The sequence below is a fragment of the Leucoraja erinacea genome, chromosome 13, assembly GCF_028641065.1.
Source record: "Leucoraja erinacea ecotype New England chromosome 13, Leri_hhj_1, whole genome shotgun sequence".
Lineage (NCBI taxonomy): Eukaryota > Metazoa > Chordata > Chondrichthyes > Rajiformes > Rajidae > Leucoraja > Leucoraja erinaceus.
The window spans coordinates 5,909,483-5,921,964 of record NC_073389.1 but is presented as its reverse complement, the minus strand read 5'-3'; the positions used below and the strand labels follow the sequence as shown (position 1 = coordinate 5,921,964).

Below are 12,482 nucleotides of genomic sequence, written 5' to 3'. Positions count from 1 at the left end.
AGGCCGGTCTATTCCTTTTTTTTTTTTTCGTTTCCTTACCCTTTCTTTTCCTTCCCCCCCCTCTCTTGTTTTTTTTTTCTTCGCGTTTCTGGCCCTCCTAGCCTCCCGCGCGTGTCCGCTCCACCCCCCCCCCTCTTCCACGTTAGCTCCCCGCCGGCCCCCCACCCTTTGCCACTCATTTTTTCACCCATCCCGATGGTAGTGGGGTGGAATCTCCTGGTGCCTCGACTGCTTTATGTACTTGGCGGCGCCCCATCCTCATCGATTCTTAGACACAGCCACTTCGTCGTTGAGTGCCAGCTTCTTACTTGGCCTATCTTTGTCGCTTCGATGTGTCAGACCTTATGGACTACCGCGGATCAGGAGGGTATGATGAGAAGAATGCCAGATACCGAGATACCCTGCGTTGCGCCATGATCAGCCACTGATCATATTGACTGGCCCCGCCGGCAGGCCGTTCTGACGGGCGGTCCCGTGGGGAGTATCAGCCTAGTGCCGGGTGGTTCGATGGCTAATCAGATGCGCGCCATTTTTCTTTTTGATGTGGTCTCTGCACGCAATTGCTATGTTTATAGGGGATCATGAGAACAAAACTGATCAGAATTTAAAAAATCCCATATTCCCAAACGCAAGAGCAAGCACGACCCCCTCACCCCCAGCAAACTTCAACTCATATTTTTGTTAACCCAGCGCACTATAACTAGTTTTTCAATTAAATTATTATAAACCATCTTTAGATTCACACGCAACAGCTTTTGTTCCCCTCCTTTTTGTTTACCACAGCAGCCATATTACCCTCTTTGCAATATTTCTCGCCTATCTAGCTTTCGGAAACCTCTATGTGGTGTGGTGCAACAGACACGCTTCCTTGTCATTTGGTGATTCTGATTCGTTCGCCGTGACTGGAGCCGTGCCCAGGTCCCTTCCCTACCCTATTATCCCGTTCTTCGCAAATTTAGTGGTTTTCGGGGTCCCTGCCTTCCTACGTCTACACGACTGTTCGTCTGGAACTAGTCTGTTTTGCGGCTCATTTCTTTTCTCTCTGCGTGTCTCTGTCGCTTTGTTTTTTTTTTGCCTTTGCTTGTAAGCACCTGTGACACACGAGATCAAAGCGGCTCGTTACGCCTGGCTATGGAGGTAGCGCGTCAATCTTTTGCCACCTTTATTAGTCTCGGAATGTACCATGTTCCCCTTTTCTGTCTACTCAACTCAGCTTGACACAGCGCCATGGACGTCTCGGTAGTTTTGCCCCTCGTTTTGACATGTCCTTGTATTACAACCTTGCTTGGTTTCTCTTTTACCGCCTATTGTGTGCCTTTTATAATTCCGGGAAGTTTCGCCTGCCTTGTCTCCTGCGTATCGTGTTGTTTCGTTAACCGATCAAGGATTACTCATGCTTTTGTGTTGGTGTACAGGGCTTTGATGGGTGCACCCGCCGTACCGCGCCCTACTCGTGTTAAGCCATACTCAGAGTTGTGATGTCGAGCTATCTTTCTCGTTTTTCCTTTTGGTTGTTTGCTTTTTTTGCCCCTACGTAGTCCCGTCCCTCCCATACCACTGGCTCCCCCCCCCACGCACCAACTAGCAGCTAATGCCCCAAGACCCCCACTGTGCCCCCCCCCCCCTTGTGTCCTTGCTGCGCCTGTGGGAATTCCACCAACAAATGCCCCTTGTGTTAAACTTATCACACAACTTGTGAGCTTGAGCTCGTCTACCCCCCTTCCACGGCCCTGTGCCCGCTCTGCCGTCTGCCCCCCCCAACCCCACCTCGAGTACTCAGATTGTTAGCCCGCGATGTCGTAAAATCACCCGCCTGCGCCCGTGGGTCTGCCTGCCGGTCACCGGAGCTCGAATACGCTCTCCGCGGCATATGAGTTTATTCGAGCAGAAATTCCGAGAACGGCTACGCCGCCACGCTTCCAGTGAGCTCATCAATTCGGGTTGTGTTGGTGCGACCCTATAGTCACACGGACGCTGCGGCGATTTGTCGCTCAAGGGTATGCAATCCTACCATTGTTTCCGAGCTTCCGCAGCTCTCGACCTGCTTTCCGTTCATATACAGATAACTTGTGCTTCATGACTTCTTTTTTTCTCAACCCCTGTCATTTACGATTAGCACATGTCCTGCCATGCCGTTACCCATTTAGTAAAAACAACCAACGTTCTTCACTACCGTGGTGACAATTTGACTTCGCAAATTTAAACTCATATGTGTTGGTGGTCATTGCTCGTATCCAGGGCTAGAAGTATCGCGCTTCCTCATCATATCATAGCTATCCTATCCCCGCTGGCGAGGCTTAACTATCTGCCTCCACCCAAGGTGACTGGCTTTCACCCAATCTTTAGTGTTTGTTAAAAGTTTGTTTTAATGTTCTCCAGTTTGTCTTATGTGGGGGGAGGGGATCAGGGGAAACCTTTTTTCAAGTTCTTACCTTGCCGGAGATGCGATTGATTTTTGCACCTTACCATCAAGAGCTCGCAGTCTCGGGAGAGGCCGAGTCGGGAAGCTCCAATGACGCAGAAGGTTCAACCAGCAAGGTTTGATCGCCCAGCATGGGGGAGCTGACATCCCCCCCGATGCAAGAGCTGATCGTCTCAACGTGGAGGGCCAGAACGCCGCCGGCTACGAGAGTCAAGATCGTCCCGTCAACAGAGGGCTCGAGGCCCCCTGGCCGCGAGAGAACAAAGGGAAGGAACTTGAATTTTATTTTGCCTTCCATCACAGCGTGGAATGTGTAGGAGTCACTGTGGTGGATGTTCATGTTAAAATGTGTTTTGGGAAATCTGTTGCTTTTTATTTGTATGACTGACTTGGCAAATTAAATTCCTCGTATGTTGCAAAACATACTTGGCAAATAAAGTACTATTCTGATCCGAATTTGAACATTCTCCTTGACTGTGTGGGTTTTTTCCGGGTACTTCAGTTTCCTCCAACATCCTAGACGTGCAGGTTTGTAGGTTAATTGGCTTCTCTAAATTGGCCCTAGTGTGCAAGAAAGAACTAGTGTATGGGTGACTGCTGGTGAGCGAGGAATTGGTGGACTGAAGGGCCTGTTTCCACGCTATAGCTCTAAACTAAATGAAGGTGGTAATCCTTTTGTGTTGATGAAGGGTGGGAGTGAGAACAAGCTTTGACAGCTGGCTAAACCACATCGAACAACGCTGACATCTGGCAAACACAAGTTCTCAAATATCTTGGACACCAGATCTAAAATAAATGGAATCACAAGCAAAAGAGAGTTAATTAATTTTAACAATATGCTAACTACCTACCTTGTTCCTCTCTATTGAAATGAAAGGAGAGCCTGTTTTGGAGCTGGTCCAGTCTGGGGAACTGGAACAGCTTCACATGGAGTCATTTAAGTTTTATATCAGCTGTAAGTTTTGAAATTATGCCAACAATTCTATGGAGAATGCTCATGTGGACGAGGTACCACAGCTCGATTCTCTGCTACAAATTCTTGGAGAATGCAAGATGTATTTGCATAAAACAATGCAATATTTCTTAAATGTGCACGCTCAAATCACAAAGGCCAGATCACTTGGACAATTTTTACGTGTAGGAAGGAACTGGAGATGCTGATTTACACTAGATAGGCACAAAATACCGTAGTAACTCAGCATGTCTGGCAGCATCTCGGGAGAAAAAGAATAGACGACGTTTCGGCTTGAAACATCACCCATTACTTTTCTTCAAAGAAGGTTTTTGACATAAATCTTCAGCTGTTCCTTTTTTCTAGAGATGCTGCCTGACCTGCTGAGTTACACCAGCATTTTGTGCCTGTCTTGGGACAATTTAAATTCCTGGTTCAGCATCAAAAGACAAAGAAGCATCACAGTTTCTAAACTGATCAGGATAATAGGTTACTTGATAGGAACTTGGTTCCAACCGTATTAAATAAATGATTCAAGGCCTGTATTGTGCATCAAATTATAAAAGGCGTTCTTGTTATTTGCCACATTCTTTACCCCACTTAATGTAAAACGGACAAGATCCCCAATGCAGGGTTCAACAAATAATTTACTATTACTCTAATCATTGGTTTGAGAAATACCCAACTGGTCAGCTTTGGGAAGATTGTCCAAACAAGATTTAGGAGCTGTCCAACCAAGGAGCATCAGTAACACGGTGGAGACCCGACATATGTATATAAAGTGAAGAAAGGCATAGGAAGGGTATTCAGTCTTTTTCTCAATGTGGAACTGTCAAAGACAACAGAGCCTAACTTTTAGTTGAGAAGGGAGCAAAGTTTAAAAGGAAATGTGCAGGGTGGGGGCTTACTGTAGAACACACTGCCATGAGTGGTGGAGGAGGCAGATACGATGATGGTGCTCAAGATGTTTTTTAAAAAAGGCACATGAATAGGCAGAGATTAGTTTAACTTGGCATCATGTTCTGCACAGACATTGTGGGCTGAAGGGTCTGTCCCTGTACCGTGCTTCTCCATGTTACACATTTTGAGATGCACCACATTAACTGTTTCTGCAAATGGCAGTAGTTGTTCTCTCCAATAATCGTCCTTTGGGACAAGCTGCAACCCAGAGTGCCAGGGACAGTGGCACCCGACCAGACTCACATTGGATCTTTTGCAGACTTGCTGCATTACACAGTTCTGGAGTTTGGAGGATAGCTTGCTTGGCTGGATTGTGGGGATGTTTTTGTTGTAGCAATTCAGCATAGTTACTTGAATTTTGTTAGTTCTCCATCTCAAAGAGGCAAACATTATTTCTGCAAAGCAGTATCATGCCTGCTTCAACAAACCTAAACGAGACAGCTTACCCATCTCACCATGACAAAGACATAGAAAATAGGTGCAGGAGGAGGCCAAAACCCTTCGAGCAAGCACCGCCATTCATTGTGATCATGGAAGACCCTTCCGACCCACTCTTTTACCAGCAGGCCAAGGTCTGACCTCCAAACATAATGACTGAAATCAGCTCAGCGTGTGCAGAATCTCAAATAGATCCTTATCCAATCACTTCCAATCCAGCGGTATGATCACACAGTGGTTAAGGTATTGCCGTAAATTATCCACTACAGAAACGGATATAATCATCACTTTTGGACCGATATATATCAATAGGAAGGGTTTAGAGCAGTGGTTCCCAACCTTTTTTTGGCCATGCCCCACCTAATCACCTCTAAAATCCTGATGGCCCCCCCTTGCTTTCCCTTGAGAGAAAACGGAGGAAATAGATATTATAAGGGCAGCTTAGCAAAAGCTCTTTGAATCGCATTTCTAAATCCAATTCAATAAATAAAGTTCTCCCATGACCTCGCGCGCTTCGTGCGACGTGCATGAAGAGCGATGGCGCGGTGATTATGTAATAACTACACAATAAAGACCTTTTTTACCCCCAAAAAATTATTTACTCAAAATAACATCTGAAACATAAACTACATATGTTTACCTCATGGAAAATCCAAAAAAATAAAAATTGAAAATTTGGACCCAGACCTCCTCAGTCGTGCTCAATTGCCCCCCTTAAAAATCAAATTGCCCCCCTGTGGGGCGTACGCCCCACGTTGGGAACCACTGGTTCAGAGGGATGAGAACCAAATGTAGGAAAATTAGACTAATGGACTATGTCAACTTGGTTGGTATGGACAAAATGGGCCTGTTACCACGCTGTACAGCCTTATGACCAATAGGCATGACTCTGGACAATGAAACCTGATACACCGAGTTGAATGCCACTTTTGTAGCCAGGGAATTTGAATTAAAATGATTAAATACAAGTATAGAATTAAAGAGCATGAGTCACAGGTTAGTAAAACCCTTCTGATTCCCTGAAGCTTGAGTAAAGGAAGTCTACAAATACTTATCCAATACCTAACCCCCCCCCCCCCCCCCAACTATTGCAGAATGTTATGATGCATCCCACAACATTTAATGCCCACAAAATTTAGCGTTTTGCTTTTAATCAAAACATACTTCAAATTCCACAGGAAAATAAACACTTAAAAATGCAAAATCACACGGTTCCCAAAACAACAGCGGATTGGAAACCATTTTCCTCAAGTACTTTCTGGAAACAAACTTTCTGGTGCAGTCATCATTAAACATTTGAGAAAGACAAAAGCCAACAATTCAAACTTCAGGAGGACGCATTTCTTTTGGGCAATTCACATCTGACTATCAGCAGAACAGCTCATAATGACTACATCCACTTGGTAATAACATCCTTTTCTTGGGGCCACACTGCGGGTAAAACAAAAGTGGACTCTATCTGGAATGCATTACATTTGCTTTATTTTAATAATTCTACTTGCAATTTCATGGCTTATCAACAAGTTTGAAACCATACTTTTCTTCAGAAAATACAAAGATAAAACATGCTAGTTCTTTCTTTTCTTTCATTTGCCCAACCCCCACCATCCCACATTCTACAACAAAGACTACCAAAGAGGCTTATTTTAGATTGTTTGCTTACATTGTGCATTTCCTCCTTCCTGTATTCAAATCTATCTTTGAGCGTATCCAAAGAGGAAATAAGAAGTGATGCATCATTGCTAACAATTGTTTTATTTGCAATGCTTATGTTAATTATAGTTATAATTTTCCAACAATTGTCATTATTTTCTCTGACAAATTTTTATTAGAACTATTTCTTCCTCGAACTATTTTTTGAAAAAGACACAATAAAAATGTTTAATTTCCCGTTTCCACCACCTATCTTTTATTCCCAACAGAGTGGCGAGACATCCAGGTATGAAATAAAGGCAGGAAATGCCTTGGCCTTGTTTCTTTTCCCTTATTTGGGAATAACTAGTTTATACGTAAGCACATACAGTGCCTTCCATAATGTTTGGGACAAAGACACATCATTTATTTATTTGCCTCTGTACTGCACAATTTGACAGTTATGATATTTAAAAAAAAAATCACATGTGGTTAAAGTGCAGTCAGATTTTATTAAAGGGTATTTTTATGCATTTTGGTTTCACCGTGTGGAAATTACAGCAGTGTTTATACATAGTTCCCCCCATCTCAGGGCACCATAATGTTTGGGACACATGGCTTCATAGGTCTTTGTAATTGTCCAGGTGCGTTTAATTGCCTCCTTAATGCAGGTATAAGAGAGCTCACACACCTAGTCTTTCCTCCAGTCTTGCCATCACCTTTGGAAACTTTTATTGGTGTTTATCAACACGAGAACAAAAGTTGTGCTAATGAAAGTCAAAGAAGCCATTATGAGACTGAGAAACAAGAATAAAACTGTTAGAGACATCAGCCAAACCTTAGCCATACCAAAATCAACTGTATGGAACATCATTAAGAAAGAGAGCATTGGTGAGCTTACTAATTGCAAAGGGACTAACAGGCCAAGGAAGACCTCCACAGCTGATGACAGAAGAATTCTGTCTAAAATAAAGAAAAATCCCCAAACACCTGTCCTACAGATCAGAAACACTCTTCAGGAGTCAGGTGTGGATTTGTCAATGACTACTGTCTGCATAAGACTTCATGAACAGAAATACAGAGGCTGCACTGCAAGATGCAAACCACTAGTTAGCTGCAAAAATGGGATAGCCGGGTTAGTTTGCCAAGAAGTACTTAAAAGAGCAACCACAGTTCTGGAAAAAAGGTTTTGTGAACAGATGAGACAAAGATGAACTTATATCAGAGTGATGGCAAGAGCAAAGTATGGAGGAGAGAAGGAACTGCATAAGATCCAAAGCGTACCACCTCATCCGTGAAACAGTGGTGGGGGTATTATGGCCTGGGCATGTATGGCTGCTTAAGGTACTGGCTCACTATCTTCATTGATGATACAACTGCTGATGATAGCATAATGAATTCTGAAGTGTATAGACACATCCTATCTGATCAACTTCAAACAAATGCCTCAAAATTAATTGCCGGCATTTCATTCTACAGCAAGACAATGACCCCAAACATACTGTTAAAGCAACAAATGAGTTTTTCAATGCTAAAAAATGTTCCATTCTTGAGTGGCCAAATGAATCACTCGTTCTGAACTCAATTGAGCATGCCTTTTATATGCTGAAGGGAAAACTGAAGGGGACTAGCCCCCAAAATAAGCATAAGCTAAAGTTGGCTGCAATACAGGCCTGGCAGAGCATCACCAGAGAAGACACCCAGCTACTGGTGATGGCCATGAATCACAGACTTCAAGCAGTCATTGCATGCTAAGGATTTACAACAAAATATTAAACATGACTACTTTCATTTACATGACATTGCTGTGTCCCAAAAATTACAATGCCCTGAAATGGGGGGGGGGGGGGGGGGGGGGGGGGGGGGGGGGGGGGAAAGAGGTCTATGTATATAAAGTCCGCTGTAATTTCTACATGGTGAAACCAAAATGCATAAAAATGGCCTTTATTAAAATGTGCACTTTAACCACATGTAATTTTTTTTATTACAAATCTCAAATTATGGAGCACAGGGGCAAATAAGTAAATGTTGGGTCTGTCCCAAACATTATGGAGGGCATTGTACATGAAACTCGTATAGGATTCCTTTAATGATCATGACAAAATGTGGCATGGCAGAGCCAGTCTCCACTTATGCGACCTTTTCAGCAACTGCCGGCACCCGTCATAGGTCGGCAAAAATGTTCAACATGGTGAAAATTCAGCGGCGACCAGAAAGACGCTACGACTCTTTGGGTGACTAAGAGACCTCTCATGACCATGCAAGCAGGAAGGGAAGTTCTACTGCAGTTGTACAGGGTCTTGCGTACAGTTTTGGTCTCCAAATCTGAGGAAGGACATTATTGCCACAGAGGGAGTGCAGAGAAGGTTCACCAGACTGATTCCTGGGATGTCAGGACTGTCTTATGAAGAAAGACTGGATAGACTTGGTTTATGCTCTCTAGAATTTAAGAGATTGAGAGGGGATCTTATAGAAACTTACAAAATTCTTAAGGGGTTGGACAGGCTAGATGCAGGAAGATTGTTCCCGATGTTGGGGAAGTCCAGGACAAGGGGTCACAGTTTAAGGATAAGGGGGAAATCCTTTAAAACCGAGATGAGAAAAACTTTTTTTCACACAGAGTGGTGAATCTGTGGAACTCTCTGCCACAGAGGGTAGTTGAGGCCAGTTCATTGGCTATATTTAAGAGGGAGTTAGATGTGGCCCTTGTGGCTAAGGGGATCAGAGGGTATAGAGAGAAGGCAGGTACGGGATACTGAGTTGGATGATCAGCCATGATCATATTGAATGGCGGTGCAGGCTCGAAGGGCCGAATGGCCTACTCCTGCACCTAATTTCTATGTTTCTAAGCGACATGCCGCAGGTGTCACCCCAGGGGGCATGTCGCCAGGAGGTCGCCTGTATGGTCGTGAGAGGTGGCCAGGGGTTGCCTGTCACGACCATTATTAAATTCCCTGCTTCCTCCAAAACTCTTCCCTTACAGTTTACATATTACGTAAAGCTTAACATTGTGTCAAATTGCCACCAAATCTTCATCTATTTCACCTATTTCAACTTTAGTGGCATTCTGCTTTGAAAATGGCTTTCTCAAATTAACAAAATGGATTTGCTGATTAAATAATAGATTACTACAGTGCGTTTGACTTTTGAAGTGATCCTTTGGCCAAATGCAGCCGTCCTTTGTGCAAACGATCACGCAAACATTCAGAGCGAAAGTTTAAATGTATTTCAGTGGTATTACTTGACTAACAGGCACTGGGAGAATTCCCCATTAAAAAAAGTCATGCAATTGTTTAGCTCTTTTGACTGTCTCAGTTGAATAAGGCAACATTTGACCATGGTTTATTCAAACATCGTTAAACCTGTGGTCTATACTGCATTTTCCCCTAAACGTGTTACCGATGAGATTAACACCCAATATTTCCACCAGATTTTATTTGGGAAGCGATGTAAACGCAATTACTAAACCCAATCACACGAGCGAAGCAGTCGATCTGTTAACTAAATTGACCAGAATAAAAATCTGGTCTAATTTAAGTTTGGATGTAATCAAGCTACAGACGCAATTTATCAGACAACACAGCCCAGGAGCGCAGATAAAAATCATTCCCGGAAGAGCTATTTCATAAGATCATTATTATTTATTTATTTTAAAGAGTGGGCTAAAGCGATTCTGTGCCAGCAGTAGTCCGCTTCAACAAGGGCCACTAACTCTTGTCGTGCTCTGACGCCAAACAACGGTGACGCTAAGACATCGACAACTACAGCTGATAACCGGGAAATTCGACAGTCACTACATTTTTTCTTCATTTATACCGTTTCCAAAACTGATGGATAAGAGGTAAAATGTTTGCCAGATGTCGATATCTTGCTCAGTTGACTGAATTCATTCATTCTTGGAACAGATTTCAATTTACTGAAAACAATTCTAATGACGATCACACTGTTTTCTGCTATGCATCCCAATAACTCGATCGGAATAATATTAATGCAATTTATTAAGAATAAAATAGAGAGAAAGAGTCCACAGAAGAGTCCACAGAATATTTTCATAAACTTTAGTCAAAATCAGAACTTGTTAATAGAGCAATGTCAGCAATGAAACATGAATCTATGTATGTCTGTCAGCACTCTTCACTATCTGTTCGCCGCTGAGAAACAGCGGCTCAGAACAGATACAAGGAACTGTAGATGCTGGGATCTTGAGCAAGGCACAAAGTACTGGAGGAACTCCGCGGGTCTGAGTAGCATCTGCGGAAGGAATGGACAGATTGAATAAGGGTCCAGACATGAAACATCACCCATCCATGTTCTCCACACATGCTGCCTGACTTGCTGAGATCCTCCAGCACTTTGTGTTTTGCTCAGGGTCCCAGCGCCTGCAGTTGCTTGAACCCGCACGTTTCGCCAGCACTGTGTGCGCCGAGGTCAGACCACAGGCTGCTGTGGACAGGGGGTGGGGGATGCCTGGAGACAAAGAACTGCAGACAAATGATGGTTAATACACAAATGGTCACAGAGTGCTGGAGTAACTTGGTCGGTCAGTGGAGAAAGAGGATGGGTGATGTTTCGGGTCGGGACCCTTCTTCAGAGTGATTGTAAGGGAAGAAGTGAGATGGAAAAAGGGGGTTGACTGACGGAGGAGGCTGGCAGCTGCCCGGGTGAATGATATAATTTACCTATCCTGGGACTGCTCCTCATACATCCTCTCCTTGCCCTCCTTGAAGAGGCGGATGGCGCGCTTGGACTTCTTCATCAGGCTGTCGATGTAGATCTTGAAGTACTCGTTCTCGCTCAAGACGTGCATGCGGTCCTCGTACTTGGAGAGGACGAGGCGGAGGTGCTGGTAGGTGTCGGGCAGGATGTCGAGGATGTACGGCGGGCTGTTCTTCAGCTGCAGCTTGGAGTTCTGGCACAGCCGCACCACCTTGTCCATCAGCTTCCACGTCTTCTCCACCATGCGCTTGTCGGCCGCCTGCTTCGGCGGCCCCACCGCGTCCTGGATGGCGTCGATGATGCCCAGGATCCGACCCTTCTTAACGTTGCTACGTGGATTCCTGGGCGCCGCCGCCATCTTCGGCCACTCGCCACCGTTACCTCGGCGCTTCCTCGGCACGAACTCTGGGCTGGGGCGGGGACTGGGCCGAGTGCGGGGGGGCGGGGGCGGCAATAGCAGCAGCAACAACACCACCATGTGCGGCGCCGCCGCCGCTGCTGCGTCCTGAGAGGAGGAGCTGCGTGTGCGGAGGTTTAAAGGGCCGCGCCGCGAGCGGGCGGACGGAGCCGATCGGCCGCTCGAGCGCCGACTGTCTAACGGCGGCACAGGGGGGCGGGGCGATCTGACGCGCACCCCCATAAGTCCCGCCCACTCCCTGTCCCATCCAATCAGGGGCCGCCGAGCAATTGCGATTGACGTCCCGTCCGCCCAATCAGCGGGAAGACCCGGGCACCGATTGGGCCGAGGGCGGGACTTGTGCCGGGCGGGGCTTTTGCGTCACGGTGAGTGGCACCGCGGCCGGTCAATCAGTGCCCAGCATGAGGGCAGATCCGGGCTCCGATTGGCGCCATCTGTCAGGAGGCGGGACCAATGGAGGCGGGGCGTTTCTGCGTCACGGTGAGTGGCACCGCGGGCGCTGGGCTCAGGCTGGACGCCCGCTGTCCGTCCGCCTACTGGTGACGGGCACAGGCCCCGCCCCGAGGGGGGGGGATCGGAGGCCTTTGTTGTGGGAGGGGCCAAGACCTTTGGGGTGGGACTGGGGGAGGGGGGGGACTGGGGCTGGGACTGGAGGCCAGGGGGAGGGGGGGGGGGATGGTGGGGGACTGGGGCCAGGGGGGAAGGGGGAAGGGGGAGGGGGAGGGGGAGGGGGAGGGGGAGGGGGAGGGGGAGATGGGACCAGTCTCTCGCCCCCGGGGCCGGACGTTACATTTAATCCCATTGATAAAAATGCGGAAGCGGGCGCGCGTCACTTTATTTACCTGCGCGCGAGCCAATCGGCTGCGAGGTAAACAGGGGAGCAGCGTTTCCGGGCCCAGCGTCGGGAGGGCACTGGGGGGCACTGGGGGAGGGGGCACTGGGGG

General features: G+C 46.4%; 1 protein-coding gene across 1 annotated transcript in view; it reads right to left on the bottom strand.

Moving 5' to 3' along the window:
- The window catches only part of cblb (Cbl proto-oncogene B, E3 ubiquitin protein ligase), a 131,520-nt gene extending 119,814 nt beyond the window's left edge, over positions 1–11,706 (bottom strand). Inside the window, exon 1 of the mRNA XM_055644365.1 lies at positions 11,084–11,706. Coding sequence (XP_055500340.1) covers positions 11,084–11,598 — 515 coding nt within the window. The 5' untranslated portion in view covers positions 11,599–11,706. The remainder of the gene's footprint in view (positions 1–11,083) is intronic.
- Positions 11,707–12,482: the final 776 nt, after the last annotated feature.